The sequence below is a fragment of the Podarcis erhardii genome (genome assembly GCF_964252035.2).
Source record: "Podarcis erhardii genome assembly, chromosome: 9".
NCBI classification, from domain to species: domain Eukaryota; kingdom Metazoa; phylum Chordata; class Lepidosauria; order Squamata; family Lacertidae; genus Podarcis; species Podarcis erhardii.
Genome location: NC_138512.1, coordinates 19,194,901 through 19,213,446, shown reverse-complemented (window position 1 = coordinate 19,213,446; position 18,546 = coordinate 19,194,901). Strand labels below are relative to the sequence as shown.

At 41.3% G+C, this 18,546-nt stretch overlaps 1 protein-coding gene across 4 annotated transcripts in view; it reads right to left on the bottom strand.

The window, feature by feature from the left end:
- WDR19 (WD repeat domain 19) overlaps nucleotides 1-18,546 on the bottom strand; it is a 39,803-nt gene that overhangs the window by 12,856 nt on the left and 8,401 nt on the right. For all 4 annotated transcript variants that reach the window (XM_081875633.1, XM_081875636.1, XM_081875634.1 and 1 more), the window contains 19 exons: nucleotides 17,920-18,093; nucleotides 17,254-17,324; nucleotides 16,305-16,477; nucleotides 16,094-16,208; nucleotides 15,617-15,723; nucleotides 15,068-15,190; nucleotides 12,360-12,509; nucleotides 9,292-9,439; nucleotides 8,235-8,439; nucleotides 7,971-8,130; nucleotides 7,339-7,449; nucleotides 7,141-7,250; nucleotides 6,041-6,098; nucleotides 5,268-5,414; nucleotides 5,094-5,176; nucleotides 3,721-3,804; nucleotides 2,113-2,259; nucleotides 693-817; nucleotides 399-511 (listed from right to left, as the gene is read on the bottom strand). In XM_081875633.1, coding sequence (XP_081731759.1) covers nucleotides 399-511; nucleotides 693-817; nucleotides 2,113-2,259; nucleotides 3,721-3,804; nucleotides 5,094-5,176; nucleotides 5,268-5,414; nucleotides 6,041-6,098; nucleotides 7,141-7,250; nucleotides 7,339-7,449; nucleotides 7,971-8,130; nucleotides 8,235-8,439; nucleotides 9,292-9,439; nucleotides 12,360-12,509; nucleotides 15,068-15,190; nucleotides 15,617-15,723; nucleotides 16,094-16,208; nucleotides 16,305-16,477; nucleotides 17,254-17,324; nucleotides 17,920-18,093 — 2,404 coding nt within the window. The remainder of the gene's footprint in view (nucleotides 1-398; nucleotides 512-692; nucleotides 818-2,112; nucleotides 2,260-3,720; nucleotides 3,805-5,093; nucleotides 5,177-5,267; nucleotides 5,415-6,040; nucleotides 6,099-7,140; nucleotides 7,251-7,338; nucleotides 7,450-7,970; nucleotides 8,131-8,234; nucleotides 8,440-9,291; nucleotides 9,440-12,359; nucleotides 12,510-15,067; nucleotides 15,191-15,616; nucleotides 15,724-16,093; nucleotides 16,209-16,304; nucleotides 16,478-17,253; nucleotides 17,325-17,919; nucleotides 18,094-18,546) is intronic.

Below are 18,546 nucleotides of genomic sequence, written 5' to 3'. Positions count from 1 at the left end.
GTCAGACACACCTCTCTCTCCATCCTGGCAAGCAAGAGTCACCTTTCAGCCAGAACAACACGAGAAATGTGCAGAACTGGGCTAATGAGAAGTGTGGAACTGGGAGCAGTGCTGCTATTGAATGAAATTACAGGGAGAATATAGTGGGAGAGTCCTATGTCTTTCTCTCTTCCTCTCCCCGCCCTGACCCCGTCCTTTAAATATCTGTAAACTGCTATTAGGCATGGACAATTTTTTTTACAGGCACCTGTCTTCCATCCCCAGCATTTCAGTTCTGATCTAAATTAGACCCAATGCAGTTATTTTCAAAGCAAAGAAAATGACGTTGGAAGAGCACAGATCTCCCATGTCCCGTCTAGGTTGGCCCTTAGTCTGACTCAGCAAGTTTCTATACTAACCCGTGCATATTGACCACACAGAAGAAAAAATCTGCCCGCCTGAAAATGTTTCTTCTCTCCTTCAAAATATAAGGCAATGCTTTGGTAATCTTCATTAGTGGTGTCCTCAGAACCTGCAATAGATGGGGGGGGGGAGAGAAAGAAAGTCAATTGGACTTTATTACAATAATAATTTCATTATTTGTACCCCATCCAACTGACTGGGTTGCTCCTGCTTCTGATTAGACATGTATAGGATTGCACTGGCAGTGTTTTTCCAGTGGTAAACAGTATCCAAGAGGCTGCAATACTCACTAATTATATCAGCATAGATCTCCATCTTATTGTGCTGCTGGGCCAGCGAGAAAGCTTCGTTGTTACACTTGGACATCACCAAAAACTGGATGGCAGAACCATAGTCACCCAATTGCAGAAAGAATCTAAACCAAATTAACAAATCTGTTATACTATTTTAAAGTATAATGAACAGAATCCATGAAATCCATGTAATGATTTGCAGGAGCATCCACAATATTTTTAACACTGAAGCAGCATTTCTCATTACATCCCATAACCAGTTGTAAGCTGCCTTAAGCTTACTCTTCAGGGCAGATTTTCAACAATCATATCTCTGAGCCTACTATATCATCATTATTCATTAATAACAAGTTAAAAAAAACACTACATGCTATACAGTGCTTTAAAAACCGAGGGCATGATCTTGCTCCCACCAATGCTATGATGTGGGCAGGTGCAGAGATTCTTGCTTGCAAGCTCATTAGGAGTCAGGCAAGCAGAGCCGCATGAGTTGGTTCCTATTCAGCCCCCCCAAATAGTCTTCTTCCTTCTTTGGTGATCACTCGTAGCCGAGTAAGATTGTCTTCCATGAACACGATCATAACAGTGAGTCCATTACATGACTGTGGAGGCCAATTCTGGATCCACACGTCCTTCCACAGTGGGGACATAGGTTTCCGGGCAGGAGTTGATCATGGTGAGGGTTTGGCAAGTGTGCCCTCCACTTAGCACATTTCTCCCTTTTGTCCTCAGTTCAAGCATCTTCAAAGCCCATGATACCTTTGGTAAAGGGTGTTCTCCAACTGGAGCGCTCACAGGTGAAAGCCCCAGGTTCTCAACCTCTGATTTGGGGTGGAAGGTGAAATACTCCATTTGGAAAGATCACATTAGTCCTGAAATGTTTTTCTGCAGGAAAACTAGATACAAAATTGTATCTGGCACTTTCAGGGAAAAAATTATGAAAAAAATATTCAATACGCTCTTTTCTATTCCTGAAATTAGTCTTAGACAACATCAAAAGAGAACAAAACAAAATCCATGTAAATTGCATATAAAGATGTACATAAAATCATATCATAGAATCAATAAAAGTTTGCTTTTGCTTTCGTTACTACAACTAGAAAGCAAACATTAAAATAAAAGTTAAATAGGGTTGGTACATGTCAAAAGGAATTTATACTCTTAAAGCTCAGACTCTCCATCAGAACTGTTTGAAATGGATTTTTTTAAAAAAAACCTTTTCCAAAAGCTAGGGGCTCTTTTCTATTATTGTTTTAAAAAATGTTTTTTTTTAGCCTCTCTCATTTGAATAGAGTCAAACAAAATATTTTAAAAGCAAATTGTAGAGACTGGGTTTTGCACATATATCATCTGACCAATTTTACAGAGTTAGAACTCTGTTCAAAGTCTGAAAACTAGATACTATAACTGCAGTTACCTGGCTACCATCTTGGCTCCCTCAAGTGACTGTGTCTCCCTGACAATGCTAACAGCTTTCTCTGGGTTATTAAGGTGATCCAAATATAGCCGGATGACGCTGTCCCACTGCTTGGCATTTGCGTAGGCCAAGACGGCTTCTTTGTATCTAGAAAGAGAGATCATTATAGACACTTCAGGTTCAGTCCTCAAAACTCCCAGGGCTACTGGCTGTTACTCATTTAAAAACACTTTACTAAATAAGGATAAATTATTCTTTTGCTGGTATCTGGTAACCAATTTATGCAATATAGGTTGGATCATGACTAATTATTAATTATTATTTATTGATTATTAATTGCTGTTATTATTATTATTATCATCAAAAAGCACATTGATTTCAGTGTGTTTACTTTAAGTGTGACTAAGTCTGGAAACAACCCCATGCAATCTTATATCAGATATACCTTATACCTTATATCAGGTACTATTAACTCTTACCACAGAGACTCATGGAGCCAAATGGTTTCCAAAACTTTTTTGGGAGGGGCTCCTATTAATTTTGATGCTATTCTGTTTACAAGTGTCTTGTCTCAAATCTGACTCTGACAAAATTTAAAGATGAGTTTTCTTCCAGTTTGTACCTAGCAACAGCAAATATTCCCTTATAGAGCTAGACTATAACACTTTTTCTCTCAACAGCTGACAATCAAAACCAGTTGTCAAATAAAATCCATCTTAAAAAAAACTAGGAACAACCAGTATTGGTGAGTATCCAGGTTTAAAGGCTTTTTAAAAACTGTGGTAAGAAATATTCTGTATTCTACCTTCCCATATTTGATTGGGGGGGGGGCTATTAAAGATGCCAATTCCTTCTAACAAGAAATAATAACTTTCAAATTAGCACACTCTTTATGGACTAAACAAATTATTGTTGCTTAAGTTTTGCTATATAAAATTAAATCACATGCAAAGTCCAGATGAACTGAACAATAATGAGGCAGGGGGCAGTGATTTCATGCTCTCTCTATAGATGCTAAGTTGCTAGCAGAGATTAGCAAATCTGAAATAAAGGAGATGGAGCGGGGAGAACAAACGCTTTTTGAACCTTTTCCATCTGCTCTTGTAAGGGATAAAAACAAGAGGCAATATTAATTCTGGAAACAAGTTTTTTTGTTTGGTTGTTCCTTAAAGGAAAAACAACATGTCATATCACATTGGTAGTTGATTTGAAAACTTCAGCAGAAAAAGAGGGCCTTTCTTCCATCAGCTGTCCTGTGGGAGGGATTCCAGGAGAGAGCAGGAGGCAGGTGAATACCACCTCGGTCAGCTCTGGCTGGATTATTCCCTCCCTACTGGACGACTGCTATACCATCAGCTGCCTTGGGAAGGCTCATGATGAGTTTTTAATAATGTTGTTTATTGTGGACTTGTATCCTGGAAAGCAGGACAGAAATAATGGCAATAAGTAATTAATTTTCAATCCTCAAATGTTTCAATGTTCAGCTGCTACCCTTCCCACACTTTCTCTGATCAAAGTTCTGCTGAACTTGGCAGAGCAACCCGCCCCGAACTCCAATGTAAGTATGACTGTCGCATCAGATTTGACTTCAGAAAGGAATATATATACCTGCCATCTGCCTCCTTTGCTTTGGCATATTGAAGGTGTATCTTTTGAGAAGATACGTGAGGGAGAAGCTCACCAACCTTTGCCCTGGACAACAGAAACAGTTCTATTTTATAACTGTAATTTCACACACGCACATTATTTTAATTGCTTTCTCTCACCCCTGCCCCAATTCCATCATACAAAGAATTAAGATAACTGATGAACATAGGGCACTGCTTCAAACTAGGGTAATTGGGTATCTTATTTATCACAGGCTGATCGTCGAAGAATTGATGCTTTTGAATTATGGTGCTGGAGGAGACCCTGCAAGAAGACCAAACCTATGCATTCTTAAGGAAATCAGCCCTGAGTGCTCACTAGAAGGACAGATTGTGAAGCTGAGGTTCCAATACTTTGGCCACCTCATGAGAAGATTCCCTGGAAAAGACCCTGATGTTGGGAGAGATTGAGGACACAAGGAGAAGGGGACGACAGAGGATGAGATGGTTGGATAGTGTTCTCGAAGCTACCAGCATGAGTTTGACCAAACTGCGGGAGGCAGTGGAAGACAGGAGTGCCTGGCGTGCTCTGGTCCATGGGGTCACAAAGAGTCGGACATGACTAAACGTCTAAACAACAACATTTATCACAGGGTTCCATGAACAAAACTCCATCCACAGACCACTCATTCACAGAATGGAGGGAAGATGGTTTTTTGCTGATTCCTCCTTCCCCTTGTAGCCTTGTGTGCACCACCCCCAATCTCCTCTTTGGTCCAGGGGGGTCAGAGGACCTTCAGAGCAGCATGAGAAGTGGGGCAGGTTCCATGGGGAAGGGGGAACTGGTGGAAATCAGCTCCCCTGCTTGTTCCCTAAGTGGGGATTCTGCTAAATCTCAGCCCTCCAGTTCACAGAAGAGCTATTCTGGATCATCATGTTGTGATACTGGTGAAGTGTAGAAAAAGTGCAGAATGTGGCAATTCAGCTTCCCAACAATTTTACATTTCTTTCTTCTTAAAAAGCAATGTTTCAAGCTCTTAACAGCTGAGATAATATGCTTGGGAATTGAGTGAAATCTCAAAAAGCTAGAAAAGTGACTACTGGTTCAGGAAAGCAAGAGAATCCTAGAAATGTTGAGTTGGAAGGGACTCTGAGGATCATCTAGGCCAACCCCCTGCAATGCAGGAATATGCAGGTGTCCCATATGGGGATCAAACCTGCAACCTTGATGTCATCAGCACCACGCTCTAACCAACTGAGCTATCCACACATTTGCCCAGACAATTATTCATGCAGGCTGGGGCTGATGGGATCTGGAATCTAACTCCATGTGAAGGGCCACAGGTTCCCTATCCTTGTGCTGTAATTTTAAAGGAATGTAACACCGGAGCTTACCAGTTTTTGCACCGGATATATACCGATGCTGCTTTGTCGTAATACTGCCCTTTTTCATAGAGCTGGGCAGCTTCTGAAAATTGCTGTAAAACAAACAGGGAAACAAAAGTTAGTCTAAAGCATGCAAACTCATACTGTGAATCTTTTCCTTTCTGTATTCAAAGCACTAGCTACCTTCATGCTCTCCAGAATAGCTCCACAGTCTCTTTTCAACATCCTGCTCGGATGTTTGATGGCTTGGTTAACACCCCGGCGAATGTCACCCATGCGAATGGACATTTGGGCAACTCCAGCTAGGCAGGCCTCATCATGCTCTTGGAACTGGCAACAAGGAGTATGGCATAAACATGCACCAATAAAAAATATGGGAAAAATACACACACTTGAAGAAAATAAAGACAGAGTTTGAAAACGCAGCAACCATTATTCCGGAAGTATTGAAGGGAAAAGTTATAAAATAGAAGGGTTTTCTTCCTATTTAGACTAGTTAACTATTTTTTTAATAATATTGTCATTTGCAAAAAGTAGTTAAGATGCACCATACCAGTTTTCAAACACATCCACAGAAAATAAAATAATACACTCCCTTATAACAAGAGTTCTCTCAGATCAACTGTCCTACCAGTTACCCTTTAAAATAATATAAATACAAAGCAAATATTTATCTAATTAAGTGAGCAAAAAACAAACCACTCTATTCTTCTGTGCCAAAATTGTGGTAAATGAAGAATCAGGGGTCTGTAAAGCGACTATTTCAACAGCGATCTCCTGCTTTTATATTTTGCAGCTCAAGTGACAAAATACATTTCTAATCCAAGATCAGCCTCAGCCAAATAAATATTTACAGTAAGATTTTAAAGAAGTAAGATTTTAAAGCAAATCATTAAAATAATTAACTAAATGGGTGAAAGTCCAGCATAATGTCATCACCAACAATAGAGTGTTACCTTACTATCACCTGTAATCCCTTTCTCATAATGGGCCAAAGCATTCACATAATCACCCCTAAAATAAAAAGTGAGATTGTATTATACATATATTGACAGTTATATTATGACATGAATGAGACACTGATGGGATTCTTAGGAATGAGACACTGAAGGGATTCTTAGGGGACTTCCAGATAGATGGCTTTATGAGTGTGAAGTCCAATATCAGTAGAAATGACACCTAAAAGTCATAAAGAAGACTGTGTCGAGCTGTGTGCTTTTGCTGCTAGGCGCAGCAAGGGTGGAGCCAACCAAACAATTGCCTGTATTGGAAGCCCACCCTCACTAGCTGTTAGGTCTTCATTAAGGTACCATCACCCAACCCCTTTTCTGGTTTAGCTTACAGATAGATGCTGGTAGAAGTTGCTGGCTCCTTGCGCCTCAGCATGGATTCCCAGAACTTCTAATTTTTCTCAACCCAACCTTTTTTAATTGTTTAAAGAGATCAACTTGCGCAGGTGTAACCAACATGGTGTCCAGTTGAGGACTACAATTCCCATCAGCCCCAGTCAGCAAGGCCAATGGTCATAATTTTATTAGTAAGCCGCCTTCCCAAAGTTCAAACCATGCCCAAGGTTGCTTGCAACACGGAAAAAATATTTAACTACAAAAGTAGTGGTCAAAAAGTAGTCAAAAACAGTAAAACAAACATTTTTAAAAATAACCAAACTGAACAATTTCCACCTAAATCACAAGACGACCTAAAATAAAGATACAAAAAGCCAGCAGCAATAACCCCCATCCAACAAAACCGTCCAAACAACACCCCAGCCCGAGGGATGATGAAAGTTGTAGTCCAAAATGTCTGCACTACATTGACTCTACACCGATCTATAGTGACCTGGCTGTTTGATAAGGGGTTTTAACTTTCCAGACTTCTCTTCTACGAAGTACATGAACAGCAGCCACTATCCCCATATCAAACCCCAGCCTGAGCTACATTAACTACCTTGCCCTTTCTCAAATGCTTCCAAACTTTGTTTTCCAACACCATGCAAGCCAATAATAGTTTTCTATGACAAAAGCTAGATTTGATAGGCTTTTAAGAGAGAACATACGTGAATTCCAGCTGCACAGCATACTCCTTCGATAATAAGGGGATGTTATCTGGTGCCAAGCGTTTAGCTAGCTGAAGTGCATTATCCCAGTGCTGTAGATCTCTCCTCATCTATTAACAAAAGAAGTGTTGATTTAAATGGAAAGGATTATGATCCCCTGCCCCATTTGATTAAAGATTAGGTGGCTCAATTTATTACCTCAAGTGCGGCGATTGGGCAAGAAGATGACAAATATAAATCCTGAGCCAAATTAAAGTTATTTGTATACATGGCAAGATGCCCTGCTAGAAGGTTGTGGTCTTCTATGCCCTGAAAAATAAAACACAGAAATGTGTGAAGTCCCTATTATATTGGATTAACATTAGACAAGCTGCCAGACATGCATTGCTATAGCATATGGAAGTCAGAAAAGACTCAAGGAAAAGGAGCTTCATCTGCTCATACACAAAGGAATGAAAAGTCTTAGACAGGGATTGTGGAAAGGAGAACTTAAAACGTGAGGATTCATGTGGAATAAGAGTCCTCATGAATTCAAGAAGCCATCAGATCAGAATACTGTATTTTATTGACATAGCACACTTAAAAATATTTTGAAAGCTTTTGAACTTTGCTAGGTATGGGATGGAACCCTTTACCAGGGTTGTTTTTATTACCAGATTCAACTGCTAATGATTTTGACATCATACTTTGCACTTGGTCTGAAGTCATGTTCTTCTGCCCAAGCTTATGCTCTGAGATATCAACCCATGGACTAGAATAATCCCACACAGCAAGTAAGTAAAACAAACAAACAAACAAACAAACAGGCTGTAATATTTAAATGTGTATACCTTTATTTGCTCCAACGACATGACCATTCCCACATTTCTGATTGTCCGGTAAACACGTGTCGCAAACTCCAACTCCATGTGGTGTAAGCAAGCTCTGGCAAGCTCATTCCAACTTGAATGATCATTCAGAAGTTTGCACACCTCCCAAGCCTCAGAAAACCTATGCAAAAATTTTAACAAAACAAAGGCAACAACTACAATAAGCATGGTCAGATCTCGGATGTTTGGGTATCGATGGTGTACTGGAATTGAAAGGAAGCCTACCTTTTTAGTATTAAAGTCTGTATAAGCACTTGTTTCAGCTCATTACGTTCCAAGTTATTCAGTGGGCCAAGGAAGCCATGCGTATTAAGGAAGATACTGTTGGTTTTCCCACTTTGAGTCTGACAAGTTAATTCTCCATTATATAGTAGCAATGGTTTGTGAGAATAAGGAACTTTGGTGCCTCCGGCCAAAATTACCTTGGACCCTACATTACAAATGAAAATGAAGTAATTATTGAACTTGCCCATCAAAAGAACATTAGCTCTTAGTTGCTAAATAAAGATAAAACCCTTTTTTTAAAAAAACCCTCTTAGTTGCTGATGAATGACTAACAGAGAAATCCTAACAAGGGAGCAGGGAAGCAGAGTGTGGCAGCTTCGCCACTGCACCTGAAGCAGTGCTGGCTCATACCGGCTAGGGCTGAATGGGTGGGGTAGGGTTACCCACCCCCTATATTTACAATGCCAGATCTATACCAGAAAACAAATGTTCCTTGAACATACGAGTGTCAAACAAGCAAATAAAACCAGCTTGACATAAACACTAAAGTACTGTGCTACAACGTGAACATATGGGAAAATATATCCCACACTGCCAAAAAAAGGATTACACAACGAAAGCAGTGGCTTAACCATAGCTAGTTTAGAATTTCTACTTTCTGGAATTTTGTTCCTAGCAGTTATGACCATGTATTTAAAAGGAAAATCAGATTAACTGGCACAGCCTAATTTGTGGCTTATCTGGCTCTTATACTCCATCACTGTTGTAATCTGACGTACAGTCACTTGAGAATAAAGCCCATTGAAATAACCTTACACCAGAAGTTCTACTGTTGTTCATTGTCCTATAGAACCAAATTCACACAAGGGTATGAAATAAATATTGAGCACTACTAAACTACACAACCAACCTAAAATTCCATTAATCCACTCGTTCTGTGTTTTGTTATGTCTTTCCTCCACCAATCATCTATTTTATATTGTAAGCTTCTAGGGGTTTTCTTTCAGCTGCTCTGCAAAATGTACACTGTTGGAATAATAATGCAACTTTACACTACCTTGTATAGTATCCTTGTGAAAAATGTATGTGTATATTTTGTCGTCATCGTAAGCAACAAAGACACCTTTGTCCATTGGCCAATTTTCCCACAGAATACCCTTGATGGTTGGCTGGAAATTTGGGATCTCAAAGGCAATATCAGTTACCTACAAAAGGCAGCAGTGCAAAATTAATTTCTAAATAAAAATGTTAATGAGATCTAATTAATTTTGTAGTTACATTACTATTTTATAAGAGTCAGGTGCACCCCATTCCCACATTAACAGCTGCAATCTAAGGAGTCTGCAATGGAGATCTGAGAATAACCTGAACTTACAGATCCAAATACTCCCCACCCCCCAATTCCTTTGGTCACAATTCAACAGAAATATGGACATCTAAGAAAAGCAATAAAAAGTGCTGAAATAGGATATAGTTTGGTTACTGCTAAAAGGCACAGTTATCTTACTCAATTCCTCTCTTTTCTAGCAATATGAGCACCTCTGCCACAGTCATTTCCTTCACTCTATTCAGTGAAACAGAGAAGGTAAGGGAAGGAAAGAAGGAAGGAAAGTCTTGTCACTTTCATATGGTCTTGTCACTTTCATATGGTCCCCTTGACCCGCCCTGACATACCCACATACCCAAAAGGGCATGCAGGCAGGCATGGGTTCTCGTACAAACAATGCAATTTAAAATAAAAGCAAAGTGGGCTTCCGGTTCTTGTCCCACGCCTTGGTGATGGGTCTCTCAACAATGGAGAGAGGCACAGGCTGGGGAAAAAGGGGGTTGGAGGGGTTAAACCATCTCCTATAAACCTCTCGGGGCATGGGAGGTAAAGGTGACCATGGGTCCTAATGTCTCACTGCACTTCGCTTGATGCAAAAAAACCCAAATCGCCATTGGATGCAGAGGTTCTCCTTATAATTGGGTTCTAATTGGCATTAAGAATAGGCACGCATCGGAGGAGATGGACATTATAACCATGGACAATCAGCTGCATGGAACAAGATTTGAAATTGGGAGAATATTCTATCTTGTGCTGGAGATGGATGGATGGAGAAAGGGGTACTCTGCTATATTTTATGAAAGTTTTTACATTTATGGTTTGGCAACCTTCTAATGCAGTTGTACCTCGGGATACATACGCTTCAGTTTACATACGCTTCAGGTTACATACGCTTCAGGTTACAGACTCCGCTAACCCAGAAATAGTACCTCGGGTTAAGAACTTTGCTTCAGGATGAGAACAGAAATCGTGCTCTGGCGGCGCGGCGGCAACAGGAGACCCCATTAGCTAAAGTGGCGCTTCAGGCTAAGAACAGTTTCAGGTTAAGAACCGACCTCCAGAACAAATTAAGTACTTAACCCAAGGTACAACTGTACTGAATTTTAAGATATACAAGTGAAGATGTACGATGTAACACTGAGATTTAAAAGAAAATGTAAAGCTGCACGTGGCTTGAGAGGAGTAAGGGGGTGGCGGGAGATCCTGCTTGTTTTGTTTGGAAGGATGTCGCTGGGAGTTAAGAGCCTACCCACCCCCTCTAAAAAAAGACTGAAAGATAATGGAGAGGTTGAAATATAACCTTTTTTAAAAAAAAAAAAAAAAGCAAAATGCTATTGTAGCTGTGCAAGGAAAGCAGTGTGAGGGCTTTTTGGATGTTGATAGAGGAATGGTGCCACCTTTCCCCTCCCTTCTCAGCTGGTGAATTTCTGGAAATTGTTGATTTGGTGCCAGTGAAAGAGGGATCTGCTGTTGTTGATTTAGAATGAGTATTATGGGAAGGAGCTGAGCTGAAGAAAGAAGATCGTTTAACCTTGAAGTTGCAGCTCTGCCCCAACCAGGCTGGAATACAAGAACAGTGTATGGAGATAGCTCCAAATGCCATGGAAAAAGGAAAACACCAGAAAGACATATAAGGCCAAGAGGACCAACAACTGACTTTTGGACACATGCATGATGAAAACAAAAAAGCTATGGTTCCTCACTTGAAGCCTTTTTCTGGAAGTTAAATAATATAGTAACAAGAATAAAAATAATAAAGAGTGCAACTGTTAATTATGTGATAATTTTGAAAAATGGAATGTAATATAAATAAGTAAGAATATGAAACAAAGTAATATAAGATCATAAAGATCCATCAAGAATGGTGTGCGGGAAGCCTCTTAACAAAATTGTATTAATTTTGAACTAATTTGTGTAATTGGGTTTATATTGGAAAGTCAATAAAAATAATTGGCAATAAAAAAAGCAAAGTGGAGTTGACAAGGCTTCCCCCCATCTTGTTGGCTTCATTAGAGACCTGTGAGGAGGGACAGTGAAGGAAATGGGAAGTGGGGCAGATAAAAGGATTACATGCTATCTGATTGTTACTAGCCATGACAGGACAGAATTGTCTCTGAACGTAGTCTCAGGGCAGGCCAGGGGTTTAGTGATATTTAAAGCAGGTAAAGCATAATCAGAGAACAATAGCAATGGACATGAAGAGTGGAAGCCTCCCATGACAACTAAAGCAGTTCAAAATGTGTGTGGTTTTGGGTAACAAAGCCCACAATCAATTTCACAATCTACAGGAGAGCACTGGCATAGTTCAATAGACCATCGTGTTGTACTTAGACTGGAGAGACCTGGTTCAAATGCCTACTTTATGGCATCTTGCATGTCAGTTTCTCATCCCAATGACCTCACAGATTTTTGAAAATGAAATAGAATAATAATAATAATAATAATAATAATAATAATAATAATAATAATAATTTATTATTTGTACCCCGCCCATCTGGCTGGGTTTCCCCAGCCACTCTGGGCGGCTTCCAACAGAGATGAAAAATACACTAAAATGTCACATATTAAAAACTTCCCTGAACAGGGCTGCCTTCAGATGTCTTCTGAATGTCAGGTAGTTGTTTATCGCTTTGACATCTGATGGGAGGCCATTCCACAGGGCGGGCGCCACTACCTATTTACACTAAGTACCTATCTTTAGAAAATGGGTGGACTAAAAATGAGGGAAAAAAGCAAGTCTGTAAGGGAGAAATAAGCAGATTGCAACCTATAAATTAGGAATGGAATAAATAACTTACCGGACAGTAAACAAATCCATCACTTTTGTCATCAATGAAAACTAATCTAGACCCATTGGGATCTGGGAAGACGTTTCTCACACTGACGGGATGGCGGTACTCATTCACAAACTGCCAATCTTCAATGTAGAAATACTGAATAGCACCAGTCTAACAACCAACAAAACAAGAGCCATAATACTAGCATTAGAGCCTGAAAAACTAATGCATTTGCAGCTGAAGTAGATAATCCAGACAACCAGACCAGCAAAACATTTTGGGCTTGAGAACTGACAAAGGAACAATTAATTACAAGCACCTCATTGAAATTGAGGGTAGCTGCTCTTGTTGGGTAGAGACAGGCCCATCGCCTTGGGCAGCTTCTTCCCCTGACGCCTCATGCTTCAAAGAGTTTGCAGAGAAAATCAGGCCGGGAGCCCTCAAGGGATTCTGAGCCACGGCCAAGCCAAAACTGCTCCCCTCAGAACCTTTTCTCTCTTATCTCTCCACCGACAAGAACTGTGTAGATTAAGGCCTCTTGGGAACAGTGGAAGACAAATTAAACCTGCACAGGTAGCTAGGTTGGCCAGTGTTGGGTGGGAGGTGTCACTCTACCACGCAGTGAGGGAAGATTTGCTTAATTTGCATGGCCCTGCCTAGTGGAGCGAGTCAGAAGGTCCACCCATCCGAGGATTCCCTCCTCCACTGCAGGAAAATGGAAAGGAGTCCCTACCCTGGAAGAAACATATTAGGGAGTGGCATTTGGAACAACCAACTCTCAAATCAGATCTGGACAAATATTGCAGAGGAACACTTTCCATATGCCACTGAGGAATACCAATGACAGATGGTGATAATAAGGTGCAAGGATTGGAGGGTGGAGCAATTATATTGGCTGGGTGGACCAACTCAGAGTCTTCCCTCCTTCTACTATGGTAAAGGGACCCCTGACCATTAGGTCCAGTCGCGGCCGACTCTGGGGTTGCGGCGCTCATCTCGCTTTATTGGCCGAGGGAGCAGGCGTACAGCTTCCGGGTCATGTGGCCAGCATGACTAAGCTGCTTCTGGCAAACCAGAGCAGTGCACGGAAACCCCATTTACCTTCCCGCCGGAGCGGTACCTATTTATCTACTTGCACTTTGATGTGCTTTCGAACTGCTAGGTTGGCAGGAGCAGGGACCGAGCAAGGGGAGCTCACCCCGTCATGGGGATTCGAACTGCCGACCTTCTGATCGGCAAGCCCTAGGCTCTGTGGTTTAACCCACAGCACCACCCGTGTCCCTCTCCTTCTACCCTCTCCCTCTCCCTACAAAAGACATATTTTCACTCACCCAGACCAAGGATAGTCCCCTATCCTCTAGCTCAGGTGTTTTCAACCATTGTGCCATGGCACCCTGGGGTGCCTTGAAGGTTAGTCGGGGTGCCGCAGGTAACACTGGCCTTTGTCCCTCTTTCCTTTCCTCCCTCCTCTGGTCCCCGCTTGTGTCTCTGCCACCTGCACAGCTATTTGCTGCAACAGCCCTGGCTACAAGTTCCCCACACAAATGGTGCCTCTGGGGCTGGCCAATGGGTGCCTGTTGCCAGAAGCTGAGGCAGCCTTGGAATAAGCAAGCAAGCGAGTGAAGAATCGCAGCCGCCAGCCAACCCTTGCTGTTGTTAATGGACAGACAAGTAGGAGGCTGGGCAGGCAGGCGCTGCACTGGCTTGCTGTGTGAAAGGCCTGCCTGGGACCTGAGAAACCCGGTGCTGAAGGGGAGCGTTTCTGCCTTGCAGGCCCAGCAGTGCCCACTGCTGACACTGCTGCCTCCCAAGCTAAGGTACTAGCCTCACATTCACCTTTGGCCAGTCTCCGTTGGCCCACTAAGGCTGGAGGCATCCTCTTCCCAGGCCCCTGTGGGGTAGTGTGAAGAGGCACCTCTCTTTGGGGCAGGAGAGCAGCTCAGAAACCAGGGGTGGCAGCAATGGCTGCTCAGAGGACTCCCAAGGGGAGAGGAGAGGAGGCTGAGGGAACACTCCACAAGGGAGGGTGTTTGAAAAGGGGTGAGAGACTGCCAGCTCTGCAGGCAAGGGGTGACATAACTGGGCTCCTGAGACTCTGCTAACCCAGAAATATTACCTTGGGTTAAGTACTTTGCTTCAGGATGAGTAAAGAAACTGTGCAGTGGCGGTGCAGCGGCAGCAGGAGGCCCCATTAGCTAAAGTGGTGCTTCAGGTTAAGAACAGACCTCCAGAACGCATTACGTTCTTAACCCGAGATACCACTGTATTGAGGATTCTTTCAGCAGTGAGAGGTGGGGCAGTCTGACCCTTCACTGCTGAAAAAGATTAAGAGTAAAAAGGAAAGGTTACAAAACTCCTCTTACCCCTTCTCCTACATGTTGTTAGCTAAAAGGAAGGAGGTGGCCACCTGTTGAAAGAGACCACTAGTTTTGCTGAAAAGGCAGGACACCAAATGGCATCTTTCAAGAGGGGAGAATGCGATCAGAAAAGATGAATGACAGAGGGATGCGGCCACAGGAAGGGGAAAAGGGGCATGAATTTTGCTTCTTTCTTTTGCCCCCTTTTCCTCCCATTGTGTCTCACTTGTTTTTGTTATTTGTAAGAGAATGTGGAAAAGAACCAAGGAATGTCATGAAATGTTCATGCACAAAATGCAACCGGTATGCTTATTAATTAACATTTTATACTACTAAGATGGCATCCACAGTTTGAAACAGACAACTACTTACATCAGTACCATAGATGAGGAAATCATTGGTTAAAGCATGGCACAAAATTTTATTTTTATCATCTGTATCTGGGAAGAGTCTAGTTTCCCGTTCTTCCTGGGTATTGGAGCGTTCACTTTCTATCTAAAATAATACAGCAAAGCGAAGGTTTTTTAATCAGCAATAAAAAATGAACATGTTTCAGCAGCTCATAATCTAAAATTAAGGAAGCTAGCTGCATACTATATCAATCTCAGCCTCATCCTTTCCCCCTTTAATGAGTGATAAATCTCCACTAGCCACCCCGAATCTCAAGAGGACTTTTCACACCAACTCTGTTAACTATGTAATTATCCAAAACTTTTGCCTTTCAGTTGCCTGCAACTAATCTCAGTGGTTCATTTTGCTTCTTGTTGTTCTCCAGTAACCAGCTGCTAAATTAAACTGGAAATGAACTGGTTATCTAGGTTAAATGCATCACAGAAGAGTACATAATTAGGAGTTTCTCGTCCAGCTCTATTCTAGCAGTTCATGTGACTCTTGGGAGTTCAGAATGCCTAATATACTTACCATATGCAACTGAACTTTACCCTCAAAACGTGCAGCGGCATAGTCAGAATTAAGGCACATACTGGCTACTGTTCCAAGATATTCCATGTCCTTGAGCTTTTTTACACCTGCAAAACGTGGAATGAAATTTTGCCGTGATTCTCTCTTTTGAACATGTCCTTGGCAACTTAAAATACTTCAAATATTTGGAACAATGCAATCAGATTGTGACTGTCAGGGCTATGTGGCCCACATGAAGACGAAAAGCTCCATCTTTCTTTCATAATCCCAATAATAATTGTTTCATATTATTTTTACATCATCTAAATTGTGTGTCCTGTAATGTCTTACAAGAGGTATAATTAGCTGTTGTGACACTAAGGGTACAATTTGAAGCAATAAACTTATTAACATATTATAGAATAACCAGTAATTCAATAAAATACAACAGTGCTACACTACTTCAGTGTGGAATAATGGAACTAGAGATATACTTACTGCTCTCTCCAAGAACATAAAACCATGCCCGATTATTCATGCCAACAGCCAAGTGATAATGGCCAATAGCCACAAAGTTGGGCTCAACTTCCACAGAAACTGTAATTGGTAGCTCCTGCCAAGACAGACCATACCGCTTTTGCTGAGAACTGCTTACCATAAAACAAAATGTTACACCTAACTAAACTTTAAAATGAATGAAGTACTATACACTTTCAATGTGGTTGGCAACTGTCACTTCAAGGAGCGAGGTGAGGTACGCGATCCGTGTGCTGTATGAATCTCCAAGAATGGGAAGTTTTGTCAAGAAGACATGGATAGTCCCTTTCTTCGTAGACACTGCCAGCAACTGTCCATCGTCTGTCCATGACAACTGATCTAGACCTAAAATATCAATGAGGTTTTGTAACAACAACAACAGTATTCTATCTTAGAAATCCAAGAAGCAATACCTTCATCACTAAAAAGTATTTTCTGTGTCTTACAAGAGTAACCTACCTGTGTCAGATTAGCACAATGTCATACACAACAATATATACCTTTATTTCTAATGCCATATTTAAGTTGCTAGCTCTGTCCCCAAGTCTTTGGGGAATTATGTAAGCTACAATGCGCATATTAGCAATGAATTGCACTTCTGCTCTGCCCTTCGTTCAAGAATCTCAGGGCAGCTTATATGGTTTTATCATATTTTATCCTTTCCACAACCCAATGAGGAAGGCTAGTCTGAGATAAAGCAGCAAGAACTGGGCTTCAATGCTGCTTCCCACCTTCCTTTCATACACATGGGGAAGAGATAAAAAGCTCTCCCTTCCCAAGGATCCTAGCCAGTGGGCAAGTTATTGAGTAAACCATGGTTTGGCACATTCAAACAGCAAACTGTGGTTTGCAGCTATGTCTAATCCAAGGCTTGTCACTGTTGGTTTCAACTACTCCACAGTATGGTTTGAAGGACTGTCTTAAGAAAGTCACAGGTCACGTTAAGGTTATTAATAGCAAAGCTCAGCTGAGTGAGAGTTGGAACCCAAGTCTGATTGGTCCAATCCACAAACTGTAGTTACTGCATCACATTTCTTTATATAAGCAAATTGCTAATGCAAATTAAGAATCTGTCTTATATGATTTGACAAACAATCAGGTAAATCTGGAAGTGGTCATACCTTTATTTTCATCCTCCAAGTTTATTATTGCATACATTTCATTCAAATCTGACAAGTCATGAATCTTGATGCTAAAATAAAAAGAAAATCACTTCCTTCAGTGTTAACTTACAACATAATAAGATGAAGGTACTGTTGCTGAGTACTTCCTGGGTCTGGGACTTGGGCATACAACCTGATCTAGATGGAGTTGCACCCCCCCACACACCCACACCCGAGGGAGCTGATTTTTAGCCTGGGGTACTCTTGGAATCATTGTCACTAAAAGCAAAGGTGGCTCTGTGGCATGAAGTACCTATACCCAGTTCGAGCTGGCTCATCAGCTTCAGTGTTCTTGGATCGGGATAGCTTAGCTATGGCATTACATACTCTGATAACATCTCAATTAGACTACTGTAGTATGCTCTATGTGGGGCTGCCCTTGAAGATGGTATAAAAGTTACAGCTGGTGCAGAATTGCTTTCTCTCTTGGAATAAGCAAGATAGCATATCAGTACATGAAAGATAACAGCTTCTGTCAGAAACCAAACAGATCTCTTGATCAGGATACTAATGTCTTAACATGACCTCAAACTGTTCTAGGACAGCATTTTCAGAGTCAATATTAGCACTTTCTTTGTGATAGCTTGTATTTTAAGGGCTTCATATGAAAACATGATGACTCACCAGTTATCTCCACATGATGCAACTTTGTTTAGTGACTGTGATATTGCAATGCTAGTCAGGTTATCTTTATGATCATATGCCTGAAAGATCTCATGGCCAATCTCTCGAACGTGTGTAGAAATCACCACAAAACAGCCAAGCGAGAACCCTATCATGATGTAATTATCACCATACCTGTAAAGATTTCAACAATATGATCAAAACCCGTTCAAGCAACATGGCTGCAGAAAGAAAGAAAAGTTGAAGACACAATCTCAGAATTGTCAGCTGGCTGGGGAGGGTGGGGAATGGGATTGTTCACAGAAAACCAAATTCTATTTCAAAATTAAACTACTAGGAAACGCTGGAACAACTGCATTTGCGTCTCTTTTCAAGAACACTGACTTTTTAGTCTATAAAAGCAGGGATTTAGAACCTGTTGCCCTGCAGCTGTTCAGCTGCCATCAGATGAGCAATCATCTCAGGGATGATAGAAGTTGCAGTCTAGCAACATCCAGACAGACAAAGCTTCTTCACTCTGCTATAAAGTATTCAGACTTCCCTGACTAAAGTAACAGCACAAAACCCATCCTAGCACAAAACATTTATAAAAGCAATTTATTATGGCAGAAGCTTTTGTGCACTGCT